We start from the raw sequence: 13,977 nt of genomic DNA on the forward strand, positions 1-13,977 counted from the left end.
GCAGTAGCATGTTTATAATAGTTATACCAGTATTTGTATCTACTATATAGAAAATAATAAAATTGCTGTCCTGTTATACTCAGCCATATACTATCTCGTGTCCATTCACATTATTTCTAAAAAGGGCCGCTCTTGTGCAACCTCACTAGAGAGCAAACGTATTTCTGATTGGACAGCACCTAATAAATCGACTGCCCATTTGTCCGTTTTTAATCTTAAAATCTTTGGCACCTCTCGTTCTGTCTTGTACCGCATCATGTGTCTGAATGACCCACAGAAAGGCTGATCTCTGTTTTCTCTTCATAGTCCCAGTTTATCCTCTTCTTCTTCCTTCCTTCCTCTTCATTCAGTGGCTGGCTTGCCTTCCGCTCTGGTCGCCATGGCTACCCACTGTGATGGACAGCACAGTAGCACCTGTTCCCGCCCACCACCAGGCTGCTGGTCAGTGGGTTTTCCATAGGGGGTTGTGGTACACCCAGCCCTCACCCTGTGTGGATGGACACACACACACACACACACACACACACACACACACACACACACACTTTAGGATGCGGATTTTAGGAAAAATAGTAGATCTACAAGCACACAACACGTCGCAGCGCAACGCGCTGTGAGCTCTTAGATCGGATATTTTCCGGTGTATGACACCAATCGGCCATAATTCCAACCCTAACCCCTAAACCTAACCTATAAATGTCTAATCCTAATCATAACCCAAACCTGAATCTTCAAGCGATCTACAAGCTTGATCTACAAGCTCATAGGGCAGCACCGAGTGCCGCGCTTTGATCTACAAGCTCATAGGGCTGCACCCAGTGCCGCGCTATAAGCTTGTAGATCTGCTATTTTTGAAAAATCGAGAAGATTTGTGCACATTTTTTAACATATATATTTTCTAAAGCTAACATTTGTAACTCAAATCTTTGGTTCTGGGGATTCTACAAATGTTAAAACCTTTTTCATGTCAAGGACCACCTAAAATAATATGTATTTGGCAGCGGACCCCCATCTCAAAATAGAAAATATGTATATTCAAAGATTTGCACATATTTTCACGAATAGCCCAAATAAATCTTAAAATGACACAGATACATCCCCGGTCTTAATGGGTTAAACACATTGAGATAAATACATGGCACAGGTATTGTGTTGCGTGCGTGCGTGTGTGCGTGCGTGCGTGCGTGCGTGCGTGCGTGCGTGTGTGTGTCTCCTCACCTCCTTGACAAAGTACTTGGGTTTCCATGGTGTTTTGGTGGCTGCCCTCTCTTTGCCCTCGCTGCGTTGTCTCTCCTCCAGACGGTGTTTGTGTTCGGTGGCCTGGTCCATGTCTCCTGCCTTCAGTGAGGACGTCACGTGTTGCCAAAGACGCCTAGACTCAACCAAGGCAGAACAAGCCCATTAGTTATCATTACGCCTGGGAAGCAGGGAGAAGAACATTATCAAAAAGAACTGCACAACAGCTTGCCGGGCTGTGCTAAATTTACAGTAAAGAATCACCTGACGAAGACCAAATTTGTGGGCGAAACAAGTTTTGCACAATAAATGTGGTGGAGCTACAAGCAGGGGAAACATGACACACATTTCCTACCACATAGTATTATGATCAGATTATAAACCATGAGCTGGATGTGTGCATGTAGCAACTCATAATGTAATAACGGCTCATAATTCAGAAAGGTGTTACATCGTAATGATGTAAGTCAGTATCATGGGCAGTATCGTGTCAGTATCATGGTCAGTATCATGGTCAGTATCATGTCAGTATTTTGGTCAGTATCATGTCAGTATCATGTCAGTATCATGTCAGTATCATGGTCAGTATCATGTCAGTATCATGGTCAGTATCATGTCAGTATCATGGTCAGTATCATGGTCAGTATCATGTCAGTATCATGGTCAGTATCATGGTCAGTATCATGGTCAGTATCATGTCAGTATCATGTCAGTATTATGGTCAGTATCATGGTCAGTATCATGTCAGTATCATGGTCAGTATCATGGTCAGTATCATGTCAGTATTATGGTCAGTATCATGGTCAGTATCATGGTCAGTATCATGGTCAGTATCATATCAGTATCATGGTCAGTATCATGGTCAGTATCATGTCAGTATCGTGGTCAGTATCATGGTCAGTATCATGTCAGTATCGTGGTCAGTATCATGGTCAGTATCATGTCAGTATCGTGGTCAGTATCATGGTCAGTATCATGTCAGTATGGTGGTCAGTATCATGGTCAGTATCATGTCAGTATCGTGGTCAGTATCATGGTCAGTATCATGTCAGTATCATGGTCAGTATCATGTCAGTATCGTGGTCAGTATCATGGTCAGTATCATGTCAGTATCGTGGTCAGTATCATGTCAGTATCATAACAGTATCATGGTCAGTATCATGTCAGTATCATAACAGTATCGTGGTCAGTATCATGTCAGTAGCATAACAGTATCAGGGTCAGTATCATGTCAGTATCATGATCATGGCTGACATGATGCTGACCATGATACTGATAAACACTTTTCTGAACAATTTGAGCCGTTATTACATTATGAGAGGCTACGTAAGTTTCTTAATGTAACGCAGTATTATACCTCATCCGCACTGCCAGCGAGCGAGCGTTCTGACGGCGACGTCGCGCGAAAAACTGTCCTCATTTGGGGCGATATGGAGCGTCGGCCATCGCGTTGCGACGTAGCATTAACCAATCATATTAATGGTGGGAAAAGTATATATTTTTGGACTTAAGTAAAAGTATCAATACTGCGATGTAGAAATACTCTGTTAAAAGCTAATGTACTTGAGTAAAAGTACAAAAGTATTCGTATCAAAATGTAGGTTAAAGTACGCTACCAAAAGTAGAAAGTAGCTACTCATATTACTCAAGTTACTCAATGTATACAAATCTTATACTAAATCTATAAATCTATAAACAATAGCAGATCTACAAGCTCACAATGCCTTGCATCACTTGTAGATCTGCTATTTTCAAATGGCTGAAATGGTTAATGTAGGGCTGAAGTGTGTGTGTGTGTGTGTGTGTGTGTGTGTGTGTGTGTGTGTGTGTGTGTGTGTGTGTGTGTGTGTGTGTGTGTGTGTGTGTGTGTGTGTGTGTGTGTGTGTGTGTGTGTGTGTACCTATATTTTATCACTATATTTGACCTATATTCATATAATTACATTTATACATTCTGTAACCTATATGTTTTAATGAGTTGTGATAACAGCACAATAGGGATCTGTATTAATTGTAATATGGTGCAATACTCTGCAAAGTATACACTGTAACGAATTTCTGTAGGTGTTTTTATGATTCTGAATCCATTGCAATCATTTGTTTTGCACCAAAACCACTCCTTGGGCTAAAAACGGCCCAATTTCAATGGACTTTTTACACAAAAAGTATACATGGCTATGGCCGTTTTTAGCCCAAGGAGTGGTTTTGGTGCAAAACAAATGATTGCAATGGATTCAGAATCATAAAAACACCCTAGTTTGACCCCTCACATGCTACTTAAAACAGAATTAAATTTGGATTCTTTTTTGGATTTTTTTAAAAACCAAGGTTATGGTGGGTACCCCAACTTTAAGCAGCTGTCAAAAAATCTCCTAGGGATACAGTCTTTGTGAGATGTGTTACTAGACACCTTTACAAACACATTGGTGAAGATTTTTTTCGGTAAGGAATTTATTCCAAGATTGGAAAATATTCTGCTAATATCCCCTGACTATATGGCATCAATATGTTTTGCCTGTTTCACTGACATAAACGTGGCCTAAATGAAGTGAGGGTCTCACGCACTGTATGAAAAGATAGCCTAGTGCACGCATATGATCCACTCAAGTCCCGCACCCGCAGGTGCAGGACAAACAACAGTTCATCTATTTGATGAACTGTAAAAAAAATAAGCGCACATGGTAGAAAAAGCTCCGCTATTTATGTATTGCTGTCAACGTTTTGATCAGTTAGAAGTTCATCAGGAATTTTACATTTTCATTAGGAAACATGTAGCCTATGTAGGCCTATCCCACATTTCCAGGACAATTTCCGAAGAAGAAATAAATAAATAAATAGCGGCTGTGGTGGAAGTGGAAAGTACTACATGTACTCAAGTACTGTGTAGGCCTACTTAAATACAAATTTGAGTTAATAGGCCTACTTTTACTTCTCCACTACAGAGGCAAATATTCCTACTTTTACTCCACTACACAATTATTTGAAAACTTTAGTTAGTTACTTTGCAGATTATTAAATTATAAGACATACATTAACCACTTTAGCCCAATTTTATACTATTTGAAAATAGCCGATCTAGATCTGCTACCTATTTTCAAACATTTTACTACTTTCTTTTACTTTAGGTAGGCCTACTTTAAGTATATTTTGATGCCAATACTTTTGTACTTTTACTGAACATTGCCCTTTTACTTGTTGTAACAGAGTAGCCGTATTTCTTCACATTGTTTACTAATTCTACTTAAGTAAAATATGATATCTGACTACTTCTTCAACCACTAAATAGCGGAGCTTTTTTCACTCAGCTTATACTGTTTGATGCTGGTTGTTGAACTTTATAGGCTATAAATAAAATATGAAGTAGGCTAATGAGGGTCTCACTAGCCTACTGTGTTTAGAACAATCCTCAAATATGAAGAACAAAGTGTTGGCAGTAGCTGATGTGTTGTCCGTCCACTAGGTATTTGAAAATCCAAGTTCCCCCACTCTTTATAAAACATCTGACAATAAAAAAAGAATAGCCCTACTATAGATGTATATCGAAGAGGCACAAAGCACTTATTTGTTTTCACTCTATGACAAAGCAGTGTGCAGATCTCAACCAGGCCACAATGGAAACAAGTTCCTTTAGGGTTTTTTGTGTTATCCTTTTAACAACCATTGTAAAATCCTACCTCTGTAGGCTACTGTTTACAAATCTGCTAATAAAGTATTTAATTAATAAATAAATAATAAATAATCAACCAATGAAAAGTGTTTGGGGGCGGGACATTGGCCGCGAAACCTCGCAGAAATAGAGACCTTGCGAGCGAATATAGGAGAGGTGGGCGACGTCGCTGCACGGTTCGTTGTCGCACGCGGTAGGTCAGGACGGTCTCATTGAAACACATGTATTTTAATGAGATTTCACCGCTCGCTCGCGTCGCGTCGCGTCGCATCGCTGGCAGTGCGGATGAGGTATTATGCAAAGATCTGTTATTACGTTATGCGCTCAAGATTGTATTACATTATGAGCTTATTATTACATTTATGAGCTTTTATTCCATTTAGGTTATTACATTATGAACCGTAATTACATTATCAGCTGGTATTGCATTATGAGTTACTACAGTGCTTAGAATTGAGTCTCATGAATCCTTCTTGTGCCTCTAGAGCTGGTCATGATATTGCAATCTTATTAATCTAATGATTCCCCGCACTGGTGTATAATTTGCTATGCTAAAAGGTAAAATGTTGCTTTATTTTTAAACGGCTCATAATTCAGAAAGGTGTTACATCGTAATGATGTAAGTCAATATCATGGGCAGTATCGTGTCAGTATCATGGTCAGTATTTTGGTCAGTATCATGGTCAGTATCATGTCAGTATCATGGTCAGTATCATGTCAGTATCATGGTCAGTATCATGGTCAGTATCATGTCAGTATCATGGTCAGTATCATGGTCAGTATCATGTCAGTATCATGGTCAGTATCATGTCAGTATCATGGTCAGTATCATGTCAGTATTATGGTCAGTATCATGGTCAGTATCATGGTCAGTATCATGGTCAGTATCATATCAGTATCATGTCAGTATCGTGGTCAGTATCATGGTCAGTATCATGTCAGTATCGTGGTCAGTATCATGGTCAGTATCGTGGTCAGTATCGTGGTCAGTATCATGGTCAGTATCATGTCAGTATCGTGGTCAGTATCATGGTCAGTATCATGTCAGTATCGTGGTCAGTATCATGTCAGTATCATAACAGTATCATGGTCAGTATCATGTCAGTATCATAACAGTATCGTGGTCAGTATCATGTCAGTAGCATAACAGTATCAGGGTCAGTATCATGTCAGTATCATGATCATGGCTGACATGATGCTGACCATGATACTGATAAACACTTTTCTGAACAATTTGAGCCGTTATTACATTATGAGAGGCTACGTAAGTTTCTTAATGTAACGCAGTATTATGCAAAGATCTGTTATTACGTTATGCGCTCAAGATTGTATTACATTATGAGCTTATTATTACATTTATGAGCTTTTATTCCATTTAGGTTATTACATTATGAACCGTAATTACATTATCAGCTGGTATTGCATTATGAGTTACTACAGTGCTTAGAATTGAGTCTCATGAATCCTTCTTGTGCCTCTAGAGCTGGTCATGATATTGCAATCTTATTAATCTAATGATTCCCCGCACTGGTGTATAATTTGCTATGCTAAAAGGTAAAATGTTGCTTTATTTTTAAAGTACACACATACCTGTATACAGTATAGTAATGGGTTTGGACAGTTATGGACACACAGACCAAACACACATATGCACACACAGCCTACAGTACATTCGTGCAAGAGAGGGAGAGAGAGAGAGAGAGAGAGAGAGAGAGAGAGAGAGAGAGAGAGAGAGAGAGAGAGAGAGAGAGAGAGAGAGAGAGAGAGAGAGAGAGAGAGAGAGAGAGAGAGAGAGAGAGAGAGAGAGAGAGAGAGAGAGAGAGAGAGAGAGAGAGAGAGAGAGAGAGAGAGAGAGAGATGGAGGAGTAGAGGTTAAATTAACGAGTTCACCTCAAGCCAAACAGGAAGTGTGAAGCTTGTGATAATGGCTTTAATTAGCCTACTGAAACCAACTCATTAACACACGGTCTGTTCCTGTACAACACACGGCTCATCTCTCCTGAAGCCTCAGCATGACCATGAAACTCTCTCTATTCAGTGACATTCAGAAGAGCTGAAGTCATATAATATGCACTCCTGCCTATGGGACATTAATTCTAACCACTTGAACCCTAGCATGTCATAATAGGGGAACATTTGGTGAAAATGGGTGAACATTTGGCAGAAATAGCAGATCTACTATAGCTCACAACACACCAAGGATAGAGCTCTGTGGGACCCCGGTGAATGAAGTATAGGGTTTACTTATAATAGCACTGTACTGACTGCTGTTATCGTCACAGAAATATAGTCGAAATATTTCTTTAAGATGTTTCGGAATACTTTTCAGAATGACGAATTAGGCTATACTAACAATTGTAGTGGCTAGGTCTTGTACTGTGTAATAGTTTTAAAATATGTATAGATTTTGAATATTATGAAAGAAATGAAGTGAAAAAGGCCAGGATGACGTTGCTACTGAGGCTGACATACTGTAGTACATGAATATGTTAATGTACTGTAGCATCTGTTAAGTACATTAAAAGAGCTCACCCAGGGCCACCCGATAGCCGAGTGGTTACGGTGCTAGCCTGGCACGAGTCCCTGGTTCGATTTCTGGCCAACCAGACTGTTTACTGCCATGTCACTCGCCTAATTGTCTAATTGACCTATCAAAGGCTCAAAAATGCCTAAAAATATATGAATAAAAGACTCTGCCCAGATACACGTTAGATACATATAATCTAGTGTCTTTAATTCATAGCTTTCACATAACATTATGGTGTTGCCTTCAATAGAATAGGAGGAAACGTGTGCATTAAATCACTTAAGTCATTTGAGCGAGCTACTCTCGCTTGAATGATGATTTTGAAGAAAACTAACTGAACGTGATACTTCATATTGGTTATTATCACGTGTACGTGCAGTCCTCCTAACCACCTCGCTCTCCCCATCACACACGTGTTCTTCCCCTTATTACAGTACATAAATATTGACTGACATATGGAGCCTCTCAACACCTAATTACCAGCCAGCACATGTGAAGAAGAAAGGAAGAGAAGGCTCTGAGGGCGTGAGAGGAGAGGAGTTATTACTGCTTTCACTTAATCCACTCAATCCGGGAATCTGTGTCATTTTCAGATTTCTTTGGCTATTCAAAAATAGCAGGTATACAAGCTCACTCTGCTCACTCGATGAGCTTATAGATCTTCTTTTATTTATTTTTATAGTGAATATAAGTGCACATTTTTGAATATATATATGTTTTAAAGCGAACATTTTAACTCCGATCTGTGCTTCTAGGGGGGTCCATAGAACAACATATTTTTAAATGGGGGTCTGCGGCCAAATACATATAATTTTGGGGGCCCTTGACATGAAAAAGGTTTGAGAACCACTGATATTATAGCAACATAGTTTTTTTCAGAAAACTGTTAGGATATAGACATTTGTAGAATCCCCAGAAGCAAAGATTTGAGTTACAAATGTTTGCTTTGAAAAAAATATATATAAGATTTGCCCAACTTTTAAAGATTTTTCAAAAACATTGCAGATCTACAAGCTCATAGCGTGGCACTCAGTGCTCAGGATTTTGAAAAAACGGTCTGAGGCGGAGGCTCTAGCCTTCCCCTGCAGGTCTATCAGACTCCTTGAGTGACAGGCAGGGCTTCGCGTGACATTCGTGCCATATCGTCAACAAGGGTAACAGCGAATGCAAATGGGACGAAGAAGGGAAGAGGCTGGCGCCCGGCCGTAAATGTGTGAAATCTCTGTCAAACTCGGTGTGTGTGTATCACAGGGGAGTGATGTGCCGAGTAGGAAGTCGGCTGTCCGGAATCACCACGCAGCAATGCTTCTCCAAATATGGAGATACCTGTAAACCATCTGACTGATGTCAGTATTATGACATCATATTGACATCTGCAATCTCCATATATGGGCATAAAATGCTCATAAAATGGGCATAAAGGGTACATAGACAGTCAGTAGCTCAAAGCTCTGCTATCGTGAAAGGTGAACTACGTAGCTCCTGTAAGTGATAGCACATTGATCATTGACCATGTTGGTGGCGAGGCTGACATGTCTTAGGAGTCTCCCAGTGGTGGCTGGGCTGCGCCCCGTGTTGACACGCGGTGGCACCCCTTTGGCCCTGAAGGCTTATCCACCTCTGCTAAAGCCTCATCAGGGTTATGCCACAAAGGCCAAGTTTGCGAAAGAAGCGGCGTTCCAGCCGGCCACAGATACTGCCATTAAAATCGACAGCATGGGCAGAATGATACTGGCTGGGGGTGCAGGGGTGGGCCTCTGTGCTCTGTGTTACTATGGACTGGGCATGTCTAATGAGATCGGTGCCATTGAGAAAGCAGTGATCTGGCCCCAGTACGTCAAGGACAGAATCCACTCCACCTACATGTATTTCGCCGGCAGCGTTGGAATGACAGCCTTGTCAGCCGTCGCAGTGAGCAGAGCCGTCGCAGTGAGCAGAACCCCAGCTCTCATGGGTCTGATGATGATGAGAGGATCCTGGCTGGCCTTTGGAACTACGCTTGCTGTGACGATGGGAGCCACTTGGTTGACCATGGTCATTTCATACGAGGAGAGTCCCATGCTTAAACACCTTGCCTGGATGTTCCAGGCAGGTGTGATGGGCGCTGTCATCGCCCCCGTCACCCTTCTGGGAGGACCCCTGATGATGAGGGCCGCTTGGTACACAGCGGGCATTGTCGGTGGCCTTTCTACCGTGGCCATGTGTGCCCCTAGTGAGAAGTTCCTCTACATGGGTGGGCCGCTGGCTGTCGGTTTGGGAGTGGTCTTTACCTCCTCCCTTGGATCGATGTTCCTGCCCCCCGTCTCTGCGTTTGGAGCCGGGCTCTACTCGGTGACCGTCTACGGGGGTCTGCTGTTGTTCAGCGCTTACATCCTGTACGATACACAGAAGGTCGTCAAGAGAGCAGAGACGTACCCCCTCGAAGGTGACCAGAAATATGACCCCATCAATGAGTGCATGGGTATTTACTTAGACACTTTGAATATCTTCATACGGCTGGCTGAGATTCTGGCAGGTGGTGGCAGTAGGAAATGAACCTTGCGTCACCAGTCTTTCCACCTCGGAGGAAAGCCTGGTATGCGTTATTAAAGACCCGTGTGATCTGGTCTAGGCCACGCCTACTGAGAAAAAAAAAAGAAAACAATTCTCTTTCTGGATTTTGCCCATCCGGCTTTTCGGTGCTGCTTTGTTTTGGTTCCCCCAATCCCTATTTAAATGGAATAGAATTTCCCCGTGGGATAATACGGACGCTAAATAGTGATAATACGGACGCTAAATAGTTTCCGGAAAGTACACTCACATTTATATTTAAAAATTAAGCTAAACTACGCCGTATCAAGGATTTTATTAGGACAGACCAATTCTGTGACGAAGTCTTTCCGGATCTGCCCATCCGGCCGCCTGATGACGCAAATGACGCGCCTGGTGACGTAGGGTTACTTCCGACGTAGGGTTACTACCCGAAAAGGTATGCTGCCCAGACTAGGAGGAAATAGATGTCACCCGTCCCACCTCAGGTCCCCTTTCACTTCCACTGAGTACACAAGCAGAGTACACGACCGTGTTATCCAACGCTATTCAACTGGTAAATGAACATAACATTATGCTCTGCTGTCACGCGGAGATTGAAATTTATCAGTCTAAAAGTCACACCATTTTGGTGAATTCCTCATCATCGCCCCGTTATAATCACGCTCAGCGTGCATGTACCTGTATATTTATACTGTTCCTTATGGTTTTAACTCATAGTTGTTCCCATTTCTGATGGGGGAAAAGGGGGTTCAGTATGACATGCACTGTAAGATCATAACCTCATGTCATATAAATCTGGGGATGCTTCTAGCTCTCACAATTATAAATAAAAAATCACACCTGTGTGAAGGTAGCGGCGCCTTTGATATATTTTGTCATAGATATGTGTTTCAATATTAATATCTAATATATAATATCAATATTAGTTTATACCCCAGTTAATAAGAATACAGAGGACGAACATAAGGATGGACATACACCTGGACATACGTACACACAGAGAAATACTAGAGAAACAATATTAAATCTCTGTAAATTTATTTCAAGGCTTCCAGTGGCACTAAATAGTGCCATTGGAAGCGAATCACCAAATGCATTCCAAGGTAAGTGGCAAAAACTGATCTGTCATAGCTGATAGAGTGGGTACCTAAAAAATAAACTTTGTGTGTCCGTGTGTATACATGTGGTACCAGAAAGATATGTATGTGTTATGAAATAATCTATACAATTTATAAGCCGTACCCAGAGTGTTTATGTTCCGGACTTTTACAGTTCATATAAACCATCTAATTTTGTATTCATGATATAATATTGATGTCATGAATAGTTCCCTTGCCTGACCAATCAGAACGTTGACGGGCCTGACCAATCAGAACCTTGACGGGCCTGACCAATCAGAACGTTGACGGACCTGACCAATCAGAACCTCGACGGGCCTGACCAATCAGAACGTTGACGGACCTGACCAATCAGAACCTCAACGGGCCTGACCAATCAGAACGTTGACGGACCTGACCAATCAGAACCTCGACGGGCCTGACCAATCAGAACGTTGACGGACCTGACCAATCAGAACCTTGGCGGGCCTGACCAATCAGAACGTTGACGGATCTGACCAATCAGAACCTTGGCGAGCCTGACCAATCAGAACGTTGACGCAAAAGCCAGGTATAGAGGGCTAGCGCCGCTAAAAACTGTGAACCAGCTACACTTCTTTTTTTTTTTTTTTTTTTTACACTTTTAGAGCTTATCTGTAGTCATAATAGGGACATACCTAACCCAGATGCCAAAATAAATGAAATAAATATAAAATAAAATCTATGTTTGTGTATTTTTATGCCAAAAGTCCTTAAAAGTTACATTTTAATGACCTCCTGTCAATCATGTGCCCATCCTCATCGATGGCACTGCCAGTGGAAAGGGTCAGCAAGTTCAAGTTCCTCGGAATGCACATCGAGGAGGAATCAAATGGGAGACACACACCACACACGTGAGGGAAAAGGCTCAGCAGCAACTGTACTGGCTCCGCCGCCTGAAGAAGTTCGGAGTAGGACACCGCATCCTCAGGCTGTACAACAGCTCAGTTGAAGGCGCTTTATCAGGCTGTCATACGGCCTGGTATGGAAACTGTACTGCCCGAGAAAAGATAAGCCTACAGCGAGATAGGCAGAGCGCATAATGGGATGCGAGCTCCCCGCGCTTCAGGAACTGTACAAAAAGCGGTGTACAGTCAAAGCCCAGCACGTCATCAAGGACAAGCACCACCCCAGTCACAAACTGTTCAAACCCCTACAATGACCGTGGCTGGGCAAGGAGGCCTACCGTATACATCTGCTACTATGCTCACGCACCTTTATATCTTATCTCAGGTACTCAGGTACATATCTATGTGAAAATATGTAGATCATTTGTTTGTCTTTTCCCCCATGCACGATAGAACTTGCACAAAAAAAAACTTGCACATTTCACCCACTTTTTTTACTTCTGTAAACCTGTGATGTGACAATAAAGCTGACTCTAATTCTGATTCTATAGAGCAATGGTTCTGAAAGATGGGGTTCAGGGACCCTCAGGGTTCATTGAGGGGGTTCCAAATGGACCCTTACAGCTCTGTAACTCTAAGAGTATTCAAATGAAACCAAATGGACCAGTAAGGGTTCCATTTGTACACTCTCAGAGTTATGGGGATCCTTGAAATTAAAAGGTTTTAGAACCACTGCTGTAAAAAAAAAAGAAGGACTGGGGAAAGAAAGGAAGAATGGAGGACTGCAGGGCATCAGGGCATGGTAGTGTATATTTGTAGTCCAGATGGGAAAAGAGGAAGGGAGCAGGTAGGTGCACAATGATCACATTATTATGCAGTGGATAATAACTTCAAATGGATGCATTTATATCGCTCATCATTCGGCTGCGGTTACATCTCAGATACTGAATAAAAAAATCTAAATAAAAATCACTGTTTCCAATGAGGCTTTGTTTTTCTCTCTGCAGCTAGCTAGATGTTTGTGTGCAACTCTGAACTAACCATCAGATTAAATTAAGGTCGCACAATGCTGTGATAATAGTGTGGAGACGGGTGAGCGTTGCAAAAATGTGCCAGACTGCTGTGTGTGTGCATGTGTGTGTGTGTGTGTGTGTGTGTGTGTGTGTGTGTGTGTGTGTGCGCGCACACACACACACACACACACACACACACACACACACACACGTGTCAGTATTATATAGGCCTACTTGTGAGAACATCAACACTTAGGGCGTTGACTTTACGATTGTCAAGCTGAAAATAATAATTGTGAGTTTGTGGATTAAATCTGTTATTTTCAGTGCAATTAAGTATAAATCAGGCATAATTCCAACCCTAAGCCTAACTCCAAAACATTTTTTAACCATAAAACAACCATCTCACTTGTTGTTCCTCAGTGTCTATGTCTCCAATTCTACAGTACTATACTTGCGGGGACACTTGACCGTCACTCGTATAGTAATACAAGCACGTACGCACACACACGCACTCACACACATGCACACAAACAAAAACACACACACAAATACAGGGGAGTGTCTCTCTCTCTCTTTAAGAGAGGTGTGTCAAACAAAATCTAGATGTACAGTATCCTCCACCCTGTGCTGTGCTCTCATCGTCTCTGACAGTCCGTCAGGGGAATTAAGAACAGTCAGATCTGAACCAACACACCCAAAAGGACACCATTGGCCTCACAAATGACAACATGCTTGGAAATTACATTATTCAGTTAAGTAGTTGAATGTGTGCTACAGTGTGACACAGTATGACATAATTATTTCCTATGGCAGGATAGATATGAACATTCTTTGTACTGTACGATGGAACCCTAGGTGATATATTTACCTATTCTATTCTATTCTATTCTATTCTATTCTATTCACGACACATTTACAATCGAGATACAGAGTATATCTAATTGACTGCATTGCAGTCATTCTGGTGGTGGTCATAAACCACTACAAGAGCCGCTGATTACTCTGCTTTTACATAC

The 13,977-nt window shown here is 41.7% G+C and overlaps 2 protein-coding genes across 2 annotated transcripts in view; one reads left to right on the plus strand and one right to left on the minus strand.

Annotated features, from left to right (window-relative positions):
• Positions 1-360: 360 nt before the first annotated feature.
• Positions 361-13,977, minus strand: part of LOC311041829 (oxysterol-binding protein-related protein 10-like) — a gene marked incomplete at its 5' end in the record, with an annotated part of 37,379 nt that continues 23,762 nt past the window's right edge. The window contains 2 exons of the mRNA XM_084052314.1: positions 361-487; positions 1,219-1,372. Of these exons, the coding sequence (XP_083908440.1) occupies positions 443-487; positions 1,219-1,372 (199 nt within the window). The 3' untranslated portion in view covers positions 361-442. The remainder of the gene's footprint in view (positions 488-1,218; positions 1,373-13,977) is intronic.
• On the plus strand, positions 8,942-9,964 carry LOC311042389 (growth hormone-inducible transmembrane protein-like; the record flags this gene model as incomplete). Its single annotated transcript, XM_084053084.1, has 1 exon — positions 8,942-9,964. The coding sequence occupies one exon, from the start codon at positions 8,942-8,944 to the stop codon at positions 9,962-9,964; it is 1,023 nt and encodes a 340-aa protein (XP_083909210.1).

This window comes from Gymnoscopelus microlampas (assembly GCF_963454915.1).
Source record: "Gymnoscopelus microlampas genome assembly, chromosome: 3".
Taxonomy (NCBI): domain Eukaryota; kingdom Metazoa; phylum Chordata; class Actinopteri; order Myctophiformes; family Myctophidae; genus Gymnoscopelus; species Gymnoscopelus microlampas.